This window comes from Squalius cephalus (genome assembly GCF_949319135.1).
Source record: "Squalius cephalus genome assembly, chromosome: 18".
In the NCBI taxonomy this organism is placed as follows: domain Eukaryota; kingdom Metazoa; phylum Chordata; class Actinopteri; order Cypriniformes; family Leuciscidae; genus Squalius; species Squalius cephalus.
In genome coordinates this window covers 5,503,368-5,525,073 of record NC_137139.1, presented here as the reverse complement: position 1 = coordinate 5,525,073, position 21,706 = coordinate 5,503,368, and the positions used below count along the sequence as shown (strand labels likewise).

The window sequence follows — 21,706 nt, the reverse complement described above, 5'->3', positions numbered from 1 at the left end:
GACGATTCCTCCAAACCTTCTGTCATAATCACTAGAACTCCTGGAGCCAGTTTCTGGCATGGGAAAAGTACGCAAAGAATTCCCTGTGCCAATTAAGTACCAGTGTGAACAGTGTGTACTTGTTCCTGTGGTACGGGGAACCCTCCAACTGTTTTTAGATTACTGGTTCCAAGAAAGCGAGAGGGTCTGGGACTCAGCATCTCACCATATGCAAGGAGCAATTTGTCACCAGGAGAGCCATGCGGATGTCCGGCAAACCCAGACACCATCCTATCAACCCGGACAGAAGGTATGGCTCTCCACCATCCGTCTACGTCTTCCGAATTGAGTCCCAGGTTCATTGGCTCCTTTGAGATCGATAAGCAAATCAATCTAGTATCCTTCCAATTGAAATGACCTGCTCACCATATTCATCCAGTGTCCCATGTCTCTCACCTCAAACCTTGGGCATTTCAACATGGGAGAGATGCAGATTTGACTCACTTCTGCAGCCTCAAGCGGCCAGTCGATGATTTGCCGTTTAATTCACTTCCGTGTTGGTTTCAAGAGAGAGACAGGGAGGTTGCCGCTTGGTTGCAAAATACCTGCACTGGACTGCTTCATCTTCATCTTCCTGGTTGTTGTTGACCTGAAAATGCTCACCTTGATGTTCACCTGTTTGAAATAAAGTTGTGTTATTGTTACTCACTATTCCTGCGAGTCTGTGTTTCCTGACACATATGTTTTAGCCTCAATGTTGTTTTGTTTTTTCTCTACCCTGCCGATGAAAATAGTTTCAAACAGAGTCACAGAAGAACCGCTGCGTCTCCGATCAACACAAGAAGAACTTCCAGCATTTTTAAAGGAATCGGGTGAGTCAGTGATTCAGGGACCCGTTCATTAAGACAGACTTGTTCCTAAATGAATCTGCAGTTTTGAACGAATCGGTTGAATCAATCAGTCAATATTTCCCTTTAAAGCAGTTGCTAATGATGGTTATAGTTTCAAGTATAATTTAATTTTTACCAACATTTTATATAGCTATTTTCAATATAATTAAAATATAATAACATTGTGTGTTGTGTAAATTGCGTTAACGATACGTCTAAGCTTCATTAACCCTCTGATGGTTTATGGGGTCTTTTGGGACCCCAAATGACTTTTGCTCAAATTAAAAAAAATGTTCCCTTTGTCCAAATGGTATGAAACCTTCTACGGCTCTCAACACTTTCTAGATCTACAAAAAAAAAAATAAAGTGGAATGATATCTGTTTTTATGTTAGCGTGACAAAAATTGTGACACTCGTGGTCTTCGGGGTCTCCAATCAAAATAGACAAAATTCATCATCAAAATCAGAAACAACGCAGAACACATCGACAGAAATGGCACAAATAAAGTGGCACACTTCCACCAATGCAAAAAACATCCACAATGCTAAATTATATTGCTCACAACACGTGTGTATACACACACACACACACACACACATAGAGGAATACATTTTTGAGACTATAAAAACTGTTCTCTTATCATTTGTAAAATAAAATCATCCAAAATGCAATACCACCACAAAAATAAATTGGTGACACTGACACATTGAAAATGTACACACACACACACACACACACATTTGTAAGGCTATAATTTGTCAAATAAAATCATCCAAAATGCAGAACCAACACAAATATAAAGTGGTCACACTGACATCGACAATGTGTACTCACTCACACACACACACACACACACACACACACACACACACAGAGACACACACACACACACACACACACACACACACACACACACACACACACACACACACACACACTCTCTCTCTTTATCTCTCAGACACTCACACACTGTACTCACACACTCTCTCTCTCTTTATCTCTCAGACACACACACACACACACGCAATTGTGTGTGTCTAGAATCTAGAATTAGATTAAAAATAAATGATTGAAATAAATGATAAAATCTTAAGACTCCAACATTTCTCTTTGTAACATTTTGTTCAGGTTTGATTCTAATCATAATGTAACATTATTGAAAAACTGGGGTTTTTTTTGGTACAAAAAAATGCTAAACTTTGACAAAAATATTTTATTTTTGTTATAATTGTGATTTTATAATATTTAGATATGAATCCAACTGAATCCAACTTGTGAAAAGATATCTTTCAGGTAGTCTAATAGCAAATAGCATATACTGGAGCTCTATAGCCATCTAGTGGTTAAAATTATTATTTTTTATTTTAAAACTGCATTTTCCAAAAAATGGGCAAAAATGTTACATTAAACCATTTAAAATAATCCATGTTATCCCCATGAATGAAAGTTAGAAATCTGGGTCTTTTATAAAATGAATTTTACATCAAATGCTGTTTTTTTGTAAAAAGGCTATTTAAATATTTATTTATTAATTTATTTATAGAAATTTAAAAAATATCATAAATTCTCCAAAAACTGCACAAATGTTGAGTAAAAACATTAACAAACAGAATAAAATTACATTTGTAAAAAAAAAAAAAACTATTATCTTGTTACAAAATTAAATGTTATTTTCTGGGGTCTCTAGAGACCCCAAAAAACTCGAGTGTAGACATAAATAAAGACCATCAGAGGGTTAAACACTCTGTATATTAGCACGTAGCTCGTCTGTAAGGGCAGGTGGATCAGGGTCCCACCAAAATATTCATTTAAAACATAGACCTCTAATAAACTGAATCAATATTAAATTGTAAATGTGTTCAGCATTCTAGAACAAGGTTTGTTTTTGGGATTTTAAACTGTAAAGTGAGCAGGATATATTAAAAAGTAGAGCGTGGCTTTGGCAGGCTTGACACGGGGCAGCGGGTGAACCCTCTGATTTACTGATCTCATCTGAAGGCTAATCACTGATCAAAAGGGTGTTTTGTTATTAATTCACTTAAATACTGTGGTTTTGTTTAATGTGCTACTGACCATGTAATACTATTTTGAAAATGAAAAAATGAAAACATGAGCAGGAATTTATTAATTAGTTTTTTATTTAGTTTTTAGTTTTTAAGTTTTTAAATTACACTCACATACATAAACAATCGGCGTATAAACTTCAACAGTGGTGACATGCTTCACGCCAGCATACAAAACTGCTTCATGGCTCCCAGCATGCATTGCGGCACGAATAAATTATGCAGCTTAATTCTTTTACTATTTGTATTTGAATATTTACTGATTGTCACCATTGATGAGGTTTGTTTGGTGAGTGTTGATGTCTGTGTGTCTCAACTAATAAAGAGGTTGTGTCAAAGGCTGAATTTGTTTACTACTTTTTCCTTCATTAATGCTTCGACTTTTTGAAGTCAGTCATGAAAGTACAGAAAAAGCAGTTTTTTAAACCACATTAATGCCGTCATTTGTCTACTATTAAACGGACATGTGGAGCTGCCTCTTCATCCATCTCTTTCTTCATTAATGCAGAATTTCATTTTCTGAAAACACCCGCAATTGCTGAAAGAGAAATAAACCAAGAAAATCAAGGGTCAAGAGCCCAACTACAGCAAACACTGATCACCATGATGGTGATCTCTAACAAAACATTATCAGCAATTAAACCTCTTAATCAACTTTTGATTAAATGATTCTTCTGTGATGTTTCAGGAACATTATACTAACCTTTAAATTACGTTATATTAACATTAAAGAAACAGGACATTTTTATGTTCTTGGAATGTTACAAATCAATGTTCCTAGAATGTTTTTTGTTAATAAAAATTAAGTTTCCTTTGTATTCCCGATGAACCCCTTTTATATGATGATGGTGAGCCTGAGGACACTATATGATGCATTAAGTCACTGATTGTGATTGATAATTGATGAATCTTCGCAATGAGTTGATTTTATATATGATTGTATATGCTTGTCTGAAGTTTAAAATCATTGGTTACCCGTAAGCCAATCACATAACGTTTGGTTATGGCGTGTGTTATGCGCATGCTCAGCCGCATCTAACTTGTATGATGCGAAAACAAAACCATCGAGCGAAATACCGGAGTGAACATGCCTGTGAACGACTTTTCCAGATTATGTGAAGTAAATCTACGCATCCACGGTACAATCAGCGTCTACGTCACGGCTCTCAGCCCGCCCTCTGTTCGTTGATTGGCCGGCTGTTTTCAGGCCGGAGGAAAACGGAAAGCTATTACGCTGTCTCAGACTGACTACAGAAGCGAACTGAAATTGAGCGGAAGTACGAAGTCTGACGTAGTCAGGCTAGAGTTGAGTCAGAGCCCGTCTACGGAGAGTCATTTGATTGGTCAGTGAAGGACTGATTACGACCAGAGATACCGCTTGATGGCATCGGCAGCGGGACCAGAAACAAACAAAACAAAAACTCTTCTAGCACATGTGTTTGCCTGTGTCAGCTGTGTTGTCGATGCCTCGAGAGAAAAGAAAGTGCAGAGCGCGAAAGCAACAAAGCGACTGAAGGATTGCCGTAAAGCAGTATCTCTGGTCGAACGATGTGTATGACGTCATTGACACTTTAAAAGACTTTTTAAAGCAAATAAGTGACTCTAAAAAATCTAACACCCAGCAATGTGTAATTTCTTTGCATCTTCTTTCGAATACAACATTCAAATTACTAGACAAAAAATTATATCCTGAGAAAAGTGGATTTTGAGGGGTATAGACCTCCCCCCATAGCCCTCCATTCACTCTGCACTCGTCCTGTGAGCGCCCTCATGTGGAGCCAGAGTGGAACTGCACTCGTCCTGTGAGCGCCCTCATGTGGAGCCAGAGTGGAACTGCAACCAGTCCAGAAGCCGGAAGTGTACTGAGAGTGAAACTTCTCGCCTTATTAGACATTCTCTGGTTGAGTCCCCACAATGAAAATAATGTGACTGTGTAAAGTGTATTAATTAAAAGCATGTGCACAATGAACTTGTTTTTGTGCACAAAATGTTTTTGTATATGATGTCATAGGCTAATATTACCTTGGCGGGCTTTTTGGGAACAGTTCCATTGATGTTAATTATGTTTAGAGGTTGTTGTTTCTTTGTTTGTTTGTTTTTTTAGCTCAATGTACATTTTTATTTTATTAGTGTTATTAAACACACACACACACACACATAATAATAATAATAATAATAATATATATATATATATATATATATATATATATATATATATATATATATATATATATATATATATATTAGGGCTGTCAAACGATTAATCGAGATTAATCGCATCCAAAATAAAAGTTTGTTTTTACATAATATATGTGTGTGTACGGTGTATAATTATTTTCTATATATAAATACACACACATGCATGTATATATTTAAGAAGTATTTGCATGTATATACTGTATATATATTTATATTATATAGAATTTATATTATATATAAATATTTTATATATAAATAACACATTTTTCTTAAATATATATGCATGTGTGTGTATTTATATATAGAAAATAATTATACACCGTACACACACATATATTATGTAAACACAAACTTTTATTTTGGATACGATTAATCGCGATTAATCGTTTGACAGCCCTAATATATATATATATATATATATATATATATATATATATATATATATATATATATATATATATAGTATTCAATCGTTCTATCGCATCTATCAGTCTGTCCTGAACTTGGTACAGAATACTACTTTTAAATGTGAAGAAAATATTAGCGGTTCATCACCGGATACTATGTAATAACTTTTGATTTGACTTCGTGCCTCAGGAAAAAGACGCCTTTTTGACATAGGACTTTTAAGTTGAAAACACTCTTATTTTAGAAGGTGCGCTTCAGGTCGAAGAGCTTCCGGTTTACATCACGACAAAAGTCTGTCGTGGCTGTTTTCATTTGTTGGAGGTAATCGGTGTTACGGTTGCTGAGCTCAAACAAAATCAACATGCCTCGAGTTTATATCGGAAGGTTGAGTTATCATGTCCGCGAAAAAGATATCCAGAGGTTTTTCGGTGGCTATGGGAAGCTCCTGGAGGTGGATCTGAAAAACGGGTGAGTTCATTCATCTGCGCGCGACACGAGGGAGGTAACAGTTAACGGTAGATCCAGCGTGCACTGATATTAAATAAATCCACATTTCAAATTATATGGTTGGTTTCCAGCTGCAACTATTAGGTTAATATTAAGTTCAAGGTCTAAACATTGAGTTGTTACATATAACAGGATAATTAAGCTGAAGGGCCAGTTGATGTAGCTAACCATTATGAGTTTGTTTATTTGCAGTCGTTGATTAAACGATATCGCATTATCGGTGACTGCAAATAAACAGACCGATATTCGCTTTGGCTGTGCATGTTTTGTCGCAGGAGTGTTCGGCTGATAGTCTCGCCACGTTTACACGCTTCAAGCGCCTCCATTTTCTCGGCCTAGACTCAGAAGTGAAATGAGCGCCAGAGATGCAGTCAATGAACGGTCCGCTGTGTTTGTGTGTCTCATTGTCACCGCGTGTAAAATTCTCTCTCACACACACACACACACACACAAACGTTTTGTTTCTTGAGAGAGACAGTATATTGTTATTTGACTTAATCTTCTTCCGGGTAACGTTAATTTTTGTTGGCTATTTTCTCATATAGCGCTTTTCTGGCTGTCCATCTTTCTAGCAATGCCTACCAACTAGTTTTGGACATGCTAGCTAATTGATAACATCCTAACAACCACCCAGAAAACCTGCTAAATCTGTCTGATAGACCTTACACTTGTAACTTATAAAAACTACTTTGACCTGGAACCCTTAATTTCAAACTTTTTAAATTACTTCAAACTTTCTAGCCAGGCTTTCTCAAGCCAACAGCAACCCTTTTTTTTTTTTTTTTTTTTTTTTTTGTGTGTGTATAGTTGGTCTGGTTGTAATTACAGTCAAACACATTGATTGTGCAATAAAGTAGATTTGTGCACTCACTATTAATTTAGTTAATTTATGGCCTGGTTTCACAAATACGGCTTAGGCCTAGATTAAGTCAGGATTAGGCCTTAGTTCAATTAGGACTTTTAAGTAGCTTTTATAAACGTGCCTTTAAAAACATAGCCTAACTGCTGTGCATCTTGAGACAAAACAATGGCACTGACATATTTTAAGATATGCCAGCGCAAGCTGCTTTGTTAAAACTGCTCAAACATGTATTTTAGCCTGCGACTAGGCTTATAGTCTTTCCATTGGGTTCAACAGCATTCATAAGGGCTTTTCACACTTGAAATGGTTAACCCTGGGTCATTGTAAACCCTGGGTTAACAATCCTGCTTCATGTTTCACACTGCTCGTAATTAACCCAGAGTTAACAATTAATCCTGGGTATTCATTAGCTGGCGTTTCACACAATGCATTCCTAAACCCTGGGTTAATGTCCTTGCCTGCATATTTGCGGTGTGATGATTGGATGAACACTGCTTGAACGCAATGGCCAATCAGAGACATCTATGTTGTTGAGCACGTGAACACAGTGGCCAATCACAGACATCTATGTTGAGCACGTGAACACAATTGCCAATCACAGACATGTTGAGCGTGTGAACACAATGGCCAATCACAGACATCTATGTTGAGCGTGTGAACACAATGGCCAATCACAGACATACATGTTGAGCGTGTGAACACAATGGCCAATCAGAGACATCTATGTTGAGCGTGTGAACACAATGGCCAATCAGAGACATCTATGTTGAGCGTGTGAACACAATGGCCAATCACAGACATCTATGTTGAGCGTGTGAACACAATGGCCAATCACAGACATCTATGTTGAGCGTGTGAACACAATGGCCAATCACAGACATGTTGAGCGTGTGAACGCAATGGCCAATCAGAGACATCTATGTTGAGCGTGTGAACACAATGGCCAATCACAGACATCTATGTTGAGCGTGTGAACACAATGGCCAATCACAGACATCTATGTTGAGCGTGTGAACACAATGGCCAATCACAGACATACATGTTGAGCGTGTGAACACAATGGCCAATCAGAGACATCTATGTTGAGCGTGTGAACACAATGGCCAATCACAGACATCTATGTTGAGCGTGTGAACACAATGGCCAATCAGAGACATCTATGTTGAGCGTGTGAACACAATGGCCAATCACAGACATCTATGTTGAGCGTGTGAACACAATGGCCAATCACAGACATCTATGTTGAGCGTGTGAACACAATGGCCAATCACAGACATACATGTTGAGCGTGTGAACACAATGGCCAATCAGAGACATCTATGTTGAGCGTGTGAACACAATGGCCAATCACAGACATCTATGTTGAGCGTGTGAACACAATGGCCAATCACAGACATGTATGTTGAGCACGTGAACACAATCACAGACATGTACAGTCAGTGTGTGCAGAAGTATTAGGTACATAGATTTTCTGATATTTTATTTCTAGGCACGTTTTACCAGTTCCAAACCACATTAATCTTAACTACTATTCATTTTGTATTTAATCATTTATAAGTGATATTTAATTGTTCTTGAAGGCTGGAAATGAAAAAACGCCTTATATTCAGGTGTGCATAATTATTATTAGGCACGTTTTCTTTTCTTTTAAAGTCAAAAAAGAGATTTAACTTAAATTGAACTTAACTAAAAAAAGATCCCCGAACTAAGCTCAGAATCGATCTAGAATCGTTGGAGAGAGAATCGCGATGCATCGATGGATCTTTTTTTTTTTTCTTTTCTTTTTTTTTTTTTTTTTTTCTCCCACCCCTACTTTACATGCACATGAACTTTAATGACATCCCATTACTAATCCGTAGGGTTTAATATGGAGTTGGCCCACCCTTTGCAACTATAACCACTTCAACTCTTCTGGGAAGGCTTTCCACAAGGTTAAGGAGTGTGTTTATGGGAAATTTTGACCATTCTTCTAGAAGCGCATTTGTGAGGCCAGGCACTGATGTTGGACGAGAAGGCCTGGCTCACAGTCTCCGCTCTAATCCATCCCAAAGGTGTTCGATCAGGTTGAGGTGCAGACCAGTCCAGTTCCTCCACACCAAACTCGCTCATCCATGTCTTTATGGACCTTGCTTTATGCACTGGTCAGTAGTCATGTTGGAACAGGAACATCCCAAAACTGTTCCCACAAAGTCAGGAGCATGAAATTAAGAGTGTTAAGAGTTCCTTTCTCTGGAACGAAGGCGCCAAGCCCAACCTCTGAGAAACAATGCAGTCAGGCAAGTATCGTTCTCCTGGCAAACACCAAACCAAGACTCGTCCATTGGATTACTAGACAGAAAAGCGTGATTCGTCACTCCAGAGATTGAGAACATGTATCACTGCTCTAAAGTCCAGTGCTTTACACCACTGCACCCCACGCTTTACATTGCTCTTGATGTGAGGCTGGGCTGCAGCTGCTCGGCCATTGAAACCCACTCCATGAAGCTCTACGCACTGTTCTTGAGCTAATCTGAAGGCCACACAAAGTTTGAAGGTCTGTAGCTATTGATTTCTATTGAACTCACTGTGATTTTACGTGGCCTACCACTTTGTGGCTGAGTTGCTGTTGTTCCCAATTGCTTCCACTGTTATAATACCACTAACAGTTGACTGTGGAATACTTAATTACTGAGGAAATTTCATGAATGGACTAGGTGGCAACCTATCACGGTTACCTACACGGCTTAAATTCACTGAGCTCCTGAGACCCATTCTTTCACATGTTTCTAGAAGCAGTCTGCATGCCTAGGTGCTTGATTTTAAGGGGTGTCCCAATACTTTTGGCAATATAGTACAATAGCCAATCAGAGGTGATTAAGAATCCGTTCAACAGCGCTCAAAATGCTAGAGGGAAAGGCTGGTATCGTTACATTTTAATTTCAAAATAAAACTTTTGACAACACTAGGTTATACTATAAAGTTTATACTAAACAGACTTTTCAGACTATAAAGGTAAGAATGAAATGGTCTCCTCTTCACTCCAATTGCCGCACATATTGTCACCATTTTACATTTTCCCCTGAACTTTTGCGTTTCCGTGAATGAGGCTCTTGATTGGCTATCACCTGTCGACTGCTAAATATCTAGTCGTAATGTTCTAACACTGTACAGTCTTTCACACTGTTGCACGTTTGCACGCAGTCCGGGGTTAACAGCACAGAAGTGTTGCTCTTCATGAGCCCGGGTAAAAACCAGCTTCTAAATTACAATTGTGAGACTTTCCTTTTCCCCTTGGGTTTAAAGCGGAGTTTAGAACAACGATAACTCTGGGTTGAGCATAGGGCTGTCACTTTACGTTCGAAAATCGATTGCACTATCGATCGGACCAACCAACACAAGTTTCGAAAAACTAAAATAGGGAATCGATTTTAACGGGCTTCTCTCGGAGCGCGTCCAGCTCGTCACGATACGCCCATCACACAGCAACTGCAGGCTCTGACACACACACATAACAGCAAATTATACTTCTGCATAATGTCTCTTTTTACTACAAAAATGTGAATTCTGCCAGTATACAGACAGTCTCATGCATACAGAGTAGGGCTGCACGATTAACCTTTATCGCATCGATATTGAGGTTTTAACTCCCGCAATAACCTAACCTCAGGAGTCTGAGGTTTTTTCCCCCGCCTCTGACATTTGAGTGACAAACCTATTAGCCAATCAAAATGGTCGAATCTCGCGTTCCTGGCTTGCTGGCCAATTAGAAATGGCAATGGAAAGTTACAAGGTTGTATGCAGTGCACCGGCTTTCTTCGCGAAGAACGACGTGGAGCAAAAGAGTGCTAAAATATGTCGACGTGCCGTGGCCAGATCCAGAAGAAACACTACCAATCTATACCAGCATCTTAAAAATCACCACCGACACCAGGGTTCCAGACTGCGACCAAAATGGTCGCATATGCGACCATTTTTTGAGAATGTGCGAGTTAAAATTTTATGTGGTCGCATTTGTGCGAGTGCATGGTCATGTAGCCTACTAAGTTAAATTCACGCATGAATTTTCTGCATTGAACTTGTTTTAGCGCCCGCCAAAGTGAATTTTTGTCCCGCCAAAGTCTTATTTGATCGGTGAGTAATTAGATGAACTGCTGCGCTTGTGAGTGACAGGGCGCATGTTTAACTGAAAGAACGAGCAGAGAGAGAGAGAGAGCCGGTCGCGCGCGCATTCTCTCTCTCTCTTCGGAGCCAGGCGAAAATGTAAACAAGACTTCACCGTCTCCAAACTAAGCGCTGTCTTGCTCTCTCTCCCTTGCACATATTAATCAAAATAAATCGACACGGTGGTAAAAGGTCGGAAGACCAAAGTTTCATGTGGATCATTCGGAGATTTTTTTTTTTTCCTGAATTATCGCTGGGTGTGAATTGTGCTAAATAAATTTAACTGAAAAGCGTTCCGGACATTTAACTGACAAAAAAAAAAACTCTTTAATTGAACGAAAAAAATATCCAGTGATGAAATGTTTTCTGTGTTGACAGAAATCTTGGATGTCCATGTCCTAACTGCTGGGATAATCACACAACGCGCATGACACGTCCAATTCGCGAACTAATGACTCCTTTGAACCGATTCATTTTAATGAATGGTTAAAACAACTAATCTTTCCAACAGTGAACTCAGGAGACGTCTGAATCGGTGTATAACTAATCAGTAACACTTTACAATAAGGTTATATTTATTACATAAAAAGTACAGTTTGCTTACTCAAGCTTTAAAATAAATAAAACCAAAAAAATCGAAAATCGCACCGCAATCGCAATATTTGTCAGAAAAACCGCAATTAGGTTTTTTCTCAAAATCGTGCAGCCCTAATACAGAGTTATGTTATGGCAGTCCACTCTGCTTATTGTTTTTTGAGAATGTTGCACTCCTGTTTATCATTGTGCACGAAACTTCACGTCAATAAATCATCAGGAATATTGCTGACTTGTGCATATTAAGCGCCCTCTTTACGTTCGTCCTAATGCCTGTTAGTTGTCCGTGGATTTGCCCATATTTGGCGTTTAAATTGGAAAGGTCTTTAGACATGGAAAATTGATTTTACAATCGATTCAATAAACACTTATGTCTCAAATCGATTTTTTCACAAAAGTGACAGCCCTAGTTGAGCACAGTGTGAGAAGTCTTGGGTTTAACCACTGTAATCTGCATTGCTTGTTAGCCTTGGGCCTAATCAGGTCTGTCTTCATAGGTATGGCTTTGTAGAGTTTGAAGACACCCGTGATGCAGATGATGCCGTCTATGAGCTGAACGGTAAAGAGCTGTGTGGAGAGCGGGTCATGGTGGAGCACGCCAGAGGTCCTCGCCGAGACCGCGACAGCTATGGAGGAGGAGGAGGAGGTGGAGGCGGCGGCGGAGGAGGAGGAGGCGGGGGTTATTATGGTGGCGGTGGCGGCAGTGGTGGAGGAGGAGGAGGTAGAGGAGAAGGACGCAGCAGTAAGTACAATAACATCAGTTATGTTGTGTCTTATTGCAGAGAGTACTTGGTTTTACATTTCTGGAAACCAGATGCTTCTAAGAGGATTTTAAGTGTAAGCATTAAGCAAGAATGTATCAGAAAACTTGCTACCCAGATTTATACTGCTTGCATGTAATTTTTTTTCCTTACGGTTAATTTAACAAGCAATTATTAATTTCTGTATTTGCATTTATATCAAACATCATGCTGTCAAGTGCTATTATTAAGCTAATGTTTTCTTTCCCCTCCTTTCTTTACGTTTTTTTAGTAGGGCTGGGCGATATGGCCAAACAAATCATATTTTTCACATTATTTCACATCTTGCCCAATGTTGCCCTACAAACAATGTTCACATTGAAGGCTATGAAAACATATATAGTGAATGCAACTATCTATGCTATGCGCAAAAAAAAGGGCTAAAATCACGTTACATTCTATTGTAACATTACAATAAAAAAAGCAGAAATTAGAATCACTAAAAAAATTAAACTAAATAAAAACAAAGCACAGACTAAATGTTTACTGGTAATTATTACACGGCTCTGTGGAATATTTGATTCTGATTGGTCGCTGGCGCCATCCAGCGGTGTTATTCCCAGGTAACAACCGCTCAAAACAGAAAACGCAGGCTCATCCGGGTCACTGAAGTCAGCAGTGCTATACTATACGCTCACTAGGAACGTTTTTTCTTCGTGGAAGTTTTGCGTTTGGTGAGCCAATAAAATATGAACGATATTTTGTGTACAGTTACTTAATTATGCCACCCAGTATCGTGGACCCGCTCTCTCTTGTTTCATACAAACGCAGCGGTGGCCATTTTGTGACTATTGTTTTGTACACTGTTTTAAAATCATACGTTTTTGTATCTCATAATCAAACAGTTTAATTTAAAATCATTATATCTTATCACTATAATTATTTATGTGGTGAAATGCTGTGTAATAAGTAGGGCTGAAGGATATTCTGTTTTAACATCGACATCGCGATGTGCGAATGAGCGATAGTCACATCGCCGGAACATGCGATGTGAAGGGTAACGTTAGTAGCACACAATAAACACGAGATTGTTGTATGGCTTTTTGCTGGGGTGACATACGCGTTCCGCGTGCCTGCACAGTGACTGGTTCACTGGTTGACTGGAGCTCACCGCTCACAGCCAACGTTCACAAATGCGCGACGAAGAGGATCCGCCGCAAAAAAGTCAAAATCAGCTATTTGGGACTAACGTTAGCCTATTTCGTCTACAAAAAGGAGGATGTTGACCAAAAAGAGGGAGGCTGCTTTGCTGGAGTGTTATAAAGTTGTGGATGGTTGTCTTTTTTTTAAAAGTCGTTTATTTTTCGTGTTCGCATTTATGAGGAAAAAACAATGTTATGTGACATTACGGACGCGACCGTTATGAAAGCGGCACTAAAAGACTGCTTTAAAACTTTCACAGAGACCTCAAACAGAAAGCACAAAGCCTTTCTTTAAAACGAATTTCGTTTTGTATTAATTGTATCTTAATTTTAATCAGTATTTCATTATCCAATTTCCTGGATTTAATAAATAGCCTAAAAATTAAATATAGCAGCCAGCGCCTGAACTGGAGATTAAGCTATCATCCATGAACCGAAACTCAGCATAAAAGGTAGCCTACTCGCCTCACACACCTAAAAATAATAATAATAAAAAAATAGAAATATAACTATTATCTACAGAAATCTCTACTTTTAAACAGAACCATTAAAAAAAAAAAAAAAAAAATTAATCTGTATGAAAAGTGCATTTCTCCCGATCACTGCTGCGAAGATCGCGAGTCAGTATTGTCAACTTCATCTTTACAGAAAACACTTGTTTATTAATAAACAATTAAAATGTCTCATTGTAATATTTTACATATTATTAATCATTACTTTTGCTGGTTCTAGGTGCCGTTTACATGAACGCGTCACTGAATCAGCACAGAAAAAATAATTTTTCGGGTCCTAGAACCTGAAGAACGTTAGGTCCTGCGTAGAACGTTCACCGAATTCTGAGAGAAATATGTTTCTGGAATAAAATATTAAGTGGCCTTTTTGTTACTTGTAATGAAACTTGCTTATTAGTGAAATTATTAATAACATGGAATGGTAATTATTGACTTTAGCCTGGATTGATTGCTCGCAATATCGCGATATATATATATCGTTGGGAAATAAATATCGCAATGTAATTTTTTTTCCAATATCGTGCAGCCCTAGTAATAAGTGTTATGACTGTATACCGTATCCCTTAAATGTCCGTCTAGTTTTAACTCGCCGCGCTACAACTGCTCTTCGCGGAAGCTTTGCGTTTAAAGACCTAATAAGATATTTAATCTCTAAAGATCAATATTTCATGTCTAATTTACTTATGTGGCAAGTAGCCGTGTAATAAGCGGGATAATGTACATCCAGCCGGTTGTTATCTCAGAATAACCCCCTTCAGGCTGATGGAGGAGCCTCATGCTAACAATGCAAACATTTTTGTGATATAATTTTAATTTCTTTTTTAAAACGAGTATTAAAATGCCCCTCTTAAAGGTAATGTTTAAGTGTTAGTTTTTTCCCTTTTTTTGTTTTACCGTGGTATCGAGTATCTTGTGCTTTTGGTGGTATCGACTACTATTTTTGGCATCTTGACATCCCTCGTCATAATCATGGCGCTCATCTCCTATCGCCTGTTTGGCGGCGCTCACTCACTGAAGTCTGTGATGGATAGTGGCGACTCGCTTGTCCTCTCCTGAGAGCTAAATGGAAATATTTGCATGACCTTGCATGATTTGCAAAACCACATCTTAAACATATTAAAAGCCGCAAGTATCTGTCTGGCGGGGCAAGCAGTGTTAAACTATACACACGTCAACTATATATTACAAGTTGTTTTGAAACCTTTGATATAAAGCATGTCTTCAGGACAAATTTGATTCACTTTCAGCAGCAGCAGCTCACTCTGTATATCATAAACCTCATCCTAGATCGTTTATAAAAAATATATTGAAATATCGTTCGAACTCGATATACCACCCAGCCCTAACTTTCAGTGAAGAAACCCAAACCAGCTTCACACAGCTTTCTTGATTCCATATGTTCTCGTTATTATGTTGATGTAATGCTAATGAAATGTCATCTTTAGCCCTTTCACATCAGGGCAAGTCATTGCCAGTACTCTCTCAAAGACTGTACTTTGATTGAATTATTCAAATTAGGGGTGTAACAATATACCGTGTCACAATATATCGCAATACGAAAATGCAACAATATGTATCGTGGAGAGTGACGGTATGTATTGTGTATAGTTCACCCAAAATAAAAATTACTGTGTGAGGAAAAAATTCAAGTTTTCGGAGTTTTAGTGTCAGTAGTACTACATTACACTGCTGTATATAATGTTAAATATAATGTATAATAATGCAATGGGGGAATATTTGTGGGTCCTGATGAAGCCAAATATCTTGTTACCAGTAAAAGTGGCCTACATTATTTTAAATATATCTAGCCAGTGAAAGACTGCAAGCATATTCGTCTAAAATAGGCTCCAAGTCCAAGCCTATTCATTTACACACCCAATGTAATACCAAATTTAGTATTGCAATAATATCGTATCATGAGTTCAGAATCATGACATGAGGGTATCGTTACACCCCTAGTTCAGGTACTTGTTATATGAAACATGTTACACTTTATTTTGTTAGAGGGTGTTTTACACCAGTGCTTCTCAAGCCTTATCTTCAATCCCCCCCCCCACTGCACATGTTGCATGCCTCCCTCATCGTACGCACCCAGCTTTAGTCTTGCCGTCTCTACTAATGAGCTGGTGATTGGAGTCAGGTGTGTTCGATTAGGGACGCACCCAAAATGTGCTGTGGGACAGGCTTGAGAAGCACTGCTTTATACAATGGTGTGTTTTCCCCCCATATACCATTTATTCTTTCTTCTTGCCTTTTAAGCTTGTGTTCTAGCCCAGTGGAAAGTAACCATCAACGTCCATGTTAAAGTTTAATTTGATTTCCAATTTGATTTCCACAATAACAAAGTCCTTGATGTTTCAATTTGAAAGAGTCCAGTGGGGGCTGAGGCTGAGTCCAAGTGTCGTTGTGGCTAAGATGACTACCTGACCGGTTTGGCCTTGGCCTCTTCACCTTACAATGTGTGTGTGACCTTTGCCCCTTGATGCTTTGGCTGACCTAACCGGAAGCCAAGATGACAGCAGCCTTTTGCCAATAGACCAGGGGTGATGGTGAGGAATGCCACTAGTTATTGCTATGTTGTCCATATGGAAAGCCTCTAGCCAAAATGTAATAGAAATACCTGAAATGGAGACATTGTACGGGCAAGATGTTCATGCGAGGATTTGTGAGCCTAAATATTAGACATTTAAATGTATCATGCTGCCTATCAAAATATAATTTTTGCCCTGAACGACCTGGGAACGATTGTCTTGTTGTCAGTCTTATCAGCTTCTCTCTTATCCAAATAGTAAAGCCTTTCTGGGAGGCAACAAACTGCTCTTGAGTCTGAACAGGTTGGCAATAAGCAACAGAGGGCAAATATGACTTGTATCCTCTCATAGGTTCTAATGTTAATTCAGTGGCGTCCATCTTTCCTTGATTTCTCTGTCATAAAAAGATGTCCCCTTCCCTTTTCTCCTGAAGGTGGTTACAGCAACAGAAGTCGCACCGGTAGGGACAAGTATGGTCCTCCTGTTCGCACCGAGCACCGGCTCATTGTGGAGAATCTCTCCAGTCGCTGCAGTTGGCAAGACCTTAAGGTAACGCCGGTGATATACACGCATTAATGCTGACCGCATTCCTGTGTGCATTTTTTTCGATTCTCACACCATTGCATACAAAGGGATCAATTACACTTAATGGCAACCGGTTTGAAATAACTTCCTTCTGTGAACTGATGTGGCATCCTATTACAGAATGAGGCAGAAATTAATTTATTTGATAGCCATTACCACACAATAGAATACTATGTCGATTGGCATTGCATTATAAATATACATTACCCTTATGAAAATACCCAACATAGATTGAAGAACACAGATTTTTCATAGTCAAGTATGTACTTTTGCCGTCACAAGCTATGTTGTGCACAGAGGTGAAGGTTGTGTTCCCTTCGCAGGACTTCATGCGCCAGGCGGGTGAGGTGACCTATGCAGACGCACACAAGGAGCGCGCCAACGAGGGAGTCATTGAGTTTCGCTCCATCTCGGACATGCAGAGAGCGCTGGACAAGCTGGATGGAACGGACATCAACGGCAGGAAGATTCGTCTGGTTGAAGACAAGCCGCGGCGTCGGCGCTCATACTCCGGGAGCCGCTCTCGGTGAGTGCTTATCAAGTTTAACCAGCAAATATTTGATTTTTAATATTCAAGACACTTTAAAGCTTTGCTAGGATTGGGAAATCATCTTGCTGGGCACTAGGAGTGAAACGATACCCTCATGTCACGGTTCGATACATCACGATACTGAACTCACGATACCATATTATTGCAATACTCCAAAACATATGATAAAAGTTTAACAAAAAATGTACTGTTGATTTAAAATAAAAAAATTGTGGCTGTAAATGAACAGGCTTGGACTTGGTGCTGAAACCCAAAGCTCAGTATAATAGAGACACCAGAATAACAAAATTCATGATTCTGAAGCTGAAAATACAGGATTATTTTAGACGAATATGCTTGAACTCTGTCAATAACTAGATATATTAAAAATAATGTAGGCCACTTTTTACTGCTAACATTTGACATCATCAGGACCCACAAATATTCCCCCATTGCATTATTTATTATACATTATTGTCAACATTTATATACGGTAGTGTAATGTAGTACTGACACTAAAACTCAATTTTTTTTCTCATTAATTTTGGGTGAACTATACACAATACATACTGTCACTCTCCACGATAAATATTGTTGCATTTTTGTATTGCGATATATTGTGACACCCCCACTGGGCACTTTTCACCTCTGGTGTACCACAAGCTTCTAGCTTGGGCCATAATTTATTGCTGGTTATTACTTTAAAGTTGTCCTATTATGCAAAGTTCAGTTGTTGGACATAATTGTATCCGCAGTGCGTACACAACCACCCTATTATGACAAATCCATTCACTCCGTTTGGAATGTTCTCCATAAATCAGAAAGTGTCTCTAAATGAGACATTCAGGAATGCATGTGTTGTGATGTCACAGTAGAGCAGGCCCCGCCCCCATGGCCCTATTAGCATAGCCCCGCCCCTGATTGAGCTGCACACGTTTAACTCGTCGCCAGAGCATTCAAGTACATTCAAGGTCAAGAGCAGTGAGTGATCATCTGTTTCTCTTTTGTTGTTTGATTCACATGACCAGCATAGACAGCAGCAGGTACTGTATATCAGGCCGCTCTCACTTTAACACACTGGTCTAATACACACATACGACGACTTTTTTAATGGCTTTTTTCTCTCCCATCTTATATTCACTGGACAAACAGTCCTGCCTCATACTGAATGCTGCTAAGATAAGAGCCGCAGTATTTACACTTACAGTTGACTCTGCATATAATGCTGGGATAGGAGTGTGTTAAACTATTCTTTTCTTTTTCCCCCAGGTCTCGTAGCCGGCGTCGTTCTCGTAGTAGGAGTCGGCGTAGCAGCCGTTCTCGGAGCAACTCAAGATCTCGATCAAGGTAGGAATAAATAATGAAAATTATTTAAATGCGAGTAGTTGTTTGTTTTTCCTTTCCTTTTTTCAGCTTCTGATTGTCTTTTGTAGGTCTCGCTCTCGCCGACGCCGCTCCCGCTCCAGGTCCCGTTCCAAGTCAGGACACAAGTCTCGCTCCAAGTCTCCGTCGAGCAAGTCTCGCTCACGCAACCGTAAATCTCGTTCTCGCTCCCGCACACACAAGTCTCGCAGTCGATCAACCAGTCGCAAGTCTCGCTCCCGCTCAGACGAGCGCAAGTCCCGGTCTAAGAGCACTTCTAAAGTGAAGTCGGATCGCGGGCGGTCCCAGGAGAAGCCGGTCAGCAAGAAGTCCCGGAGCAGATCTGCTTCTCCTGTGGAGAATGGCGATGGGGGGCGTCCCAAGTCCAAGTCTGCTTCCCGCTCTCCAACACCTCAGGCTGGGAAGTCTCCAGACAGGCATTCACGCTCCCGCTCAAAGTCTGGCTCGCGCTCCAAATCCCGATCCCGCTCCCGCTCCAGATCCAAGTCCCAAGACTAGTTTTAAGTGCCGTCTGAATTTTTTTTTTTTTTTTTGTTGTTGTTTTGTTTTTTTCTTCCCCTCCCACCTCTTTAGGAGTCCAGTTTTCCGGGATAGTTTTCTAATGGTAATGATGGGATCCAGGTCCAAGTTATTGCATTAGTTTTAACTTACCCATCTTCAACAGAGTGAATCATAGCCTCAATATTTTATATACGTACCAATGGCATGAGAATAATTCATTGATTTAATTTAGTGTGCTGCATGTCAATCTTTTTATAAACCATGATCCTCTGTGCCGTGGCTGGGAAAGGCCTCTCTCTCGGCAGCGGAACGACGGGCCGCTGCGTCCTGTGGCTTAGAAAGTGCTAACTATTATCTGAAAAATCAAGGTTTCCTTTTCCTCATTTAATTGAAAACTGTCTGATTTTGTTTTATTAAAATTTACAATCTAGTTCACTGTTGGTGTTTTGTTTTTTTTAATGCTGTTTTTACCAAAACTCATTGTGAAGGGCTATACCAAAGATAACACAATGCTGAATTTTGAATAATCATTTTAATTGGTGAATAGGGAAGTCCACAACTACAATGATAATGACACAGATGAACAATATCATTGCATTACATATTTTTTTCCCAGCTGATGAATGATAAAAACATTGACAGCCAATCAGAATCCAGCATTAATGTTTTTATCATTCATCAGCTGGATAAAAACTCAAGAACTCAAGTCTTTAAAGCAAAATATGACAAATATTGTCACTTATAAGAGACAGAACCTTATGCACGGGTGTGGAATCTAATGTAGTTATAGTTCTTGTTGTGAAGGGCCCTCAGGGGTTCACCGTCCTGCCGTCTGCAGTGAAGACTCCTGGTGTTAGAGCAGATCATGGCGGCTGGTGACCCTCTTCACTGCTGAAGCCTGGTCTCTGTCTGCCTAGAGTTTGTGGTGCACTAATCATGGAACCCAGTCGATCTGATTGGCTGTTGAGCTTCAAGAAGCAGTGCATGAGAACAAAAATATCAAAATATTAGATATCAGCAAAATTTCACAATTCTCAATACCAACTTCAATACCACAATAGAATATCTGACAAATGGAAGTTTTATAAAAAAAAAAGTCCTTATTTACTGAAGACAAGTGAATGGTTAATACAATAAAAAAAAAAAAGCTATATAATAAAGATTTTCACTTTTTTTTCACTGTTTAATGTAAGAGCGAGTGCGGCCATTAGTACCTTGTGTCGAGACTTCTGGTCTCATCCGCTTCCAGTTAATTTAGCTGTACAACAGTCCGTAACGCTGCGTGTTATTGCCAACCTGTTTCTCATATTTAGGGCCCAAGCCCTGGAGGGTGAGCAGGCTTAATGTTTTTCTAAGGATTAGTATTTTTGTTCAAGGTTTCAGGAGCTTTTGGGGCCTTTAACATTTTCAGAAACTGATCATTGATCGTAGGCCTCATTGATCTGATCCGAGTATAAAGTTCATCACTGTGAAAAAGAAAGCCTGTAATATTCAAAATAGTTTGTGTTCATGAATGTGTGTGAGCACGAGTGTGCATGTATCCACACATGCAACAGCATAAATACTGTTAAGGAAGTTAACAGTAAAAACACATTGTTTTCATGTTTTATGGGGATTTTCCATAGAAATAATGATTTGTTTTACTGTACAAATTATATCCCCTGATCTGAAACCTACCATTACAGAAAATGTTCTGCATTTTTACGTTTAAAAACAACAACACACCTTTAGTATGATTTACAAGCTGTTTTCCTTGTGGGGACCAAAAAATGTCCCCATTAGGTCAATAAGCAGGTGAGTTTGATCAAGGTTGGTGCTAACTGCAGGAAAATAGCCCTCGAGGACCAGAGCTGAGAACCCCTGCCCTACACATTGATTGCAAATGTTCTGATTCTTCTTTATTTTTGGGTAATATCACGGATCTGCCAGGCTGTCACGAATCAGCCATTCACACCTTCACCTTCACCAGAGTAAACACTCACACCTGCTCCTCATCTGCACCATCATCAAGCCAGCTACAAAAGCACACACCTCGTCTCACATCATTGTCTGGTCTTGTTTCTATGAAGTGAACTGCTTA

At 39.3% G+C, this 21,706-nt stretch overlaps 1 protein-coding gene across 1 annotated transcript; it reads left to right on the top strand.

Annotated features, from left to right (window-relative positions):
- The first annotated feature begins 5,811 nt into the window (after window positions 1-5,811).
- Window positions 5,812-20,061, top strand: srsf6a (serine and arginine rich splicing factor 6a). Its single transcript, XM_079848492.1, has 6 exons — window positions 5,812-6,008; window positions 12,141-12,385; window positions 17,062-17,177; window positions 17,537-17,739; window positions 19,012-19,089; window positions 19,176-20,061. Exons 1-6 carry the CDS (start codon window positions 5,902-5,904, stop codon window positions 19,621-19,623), a joined length of 1,197 nt encoding a protein of 398 aa, XP_079704618.1. The 5' UTR covers window positions 5,812-5,901; the 3' UTR covers window positions 19,624-20,061.
- The last annotated feature ends 1,645 nt before the right edge of the window (window positions 20,062-21,706 follow it).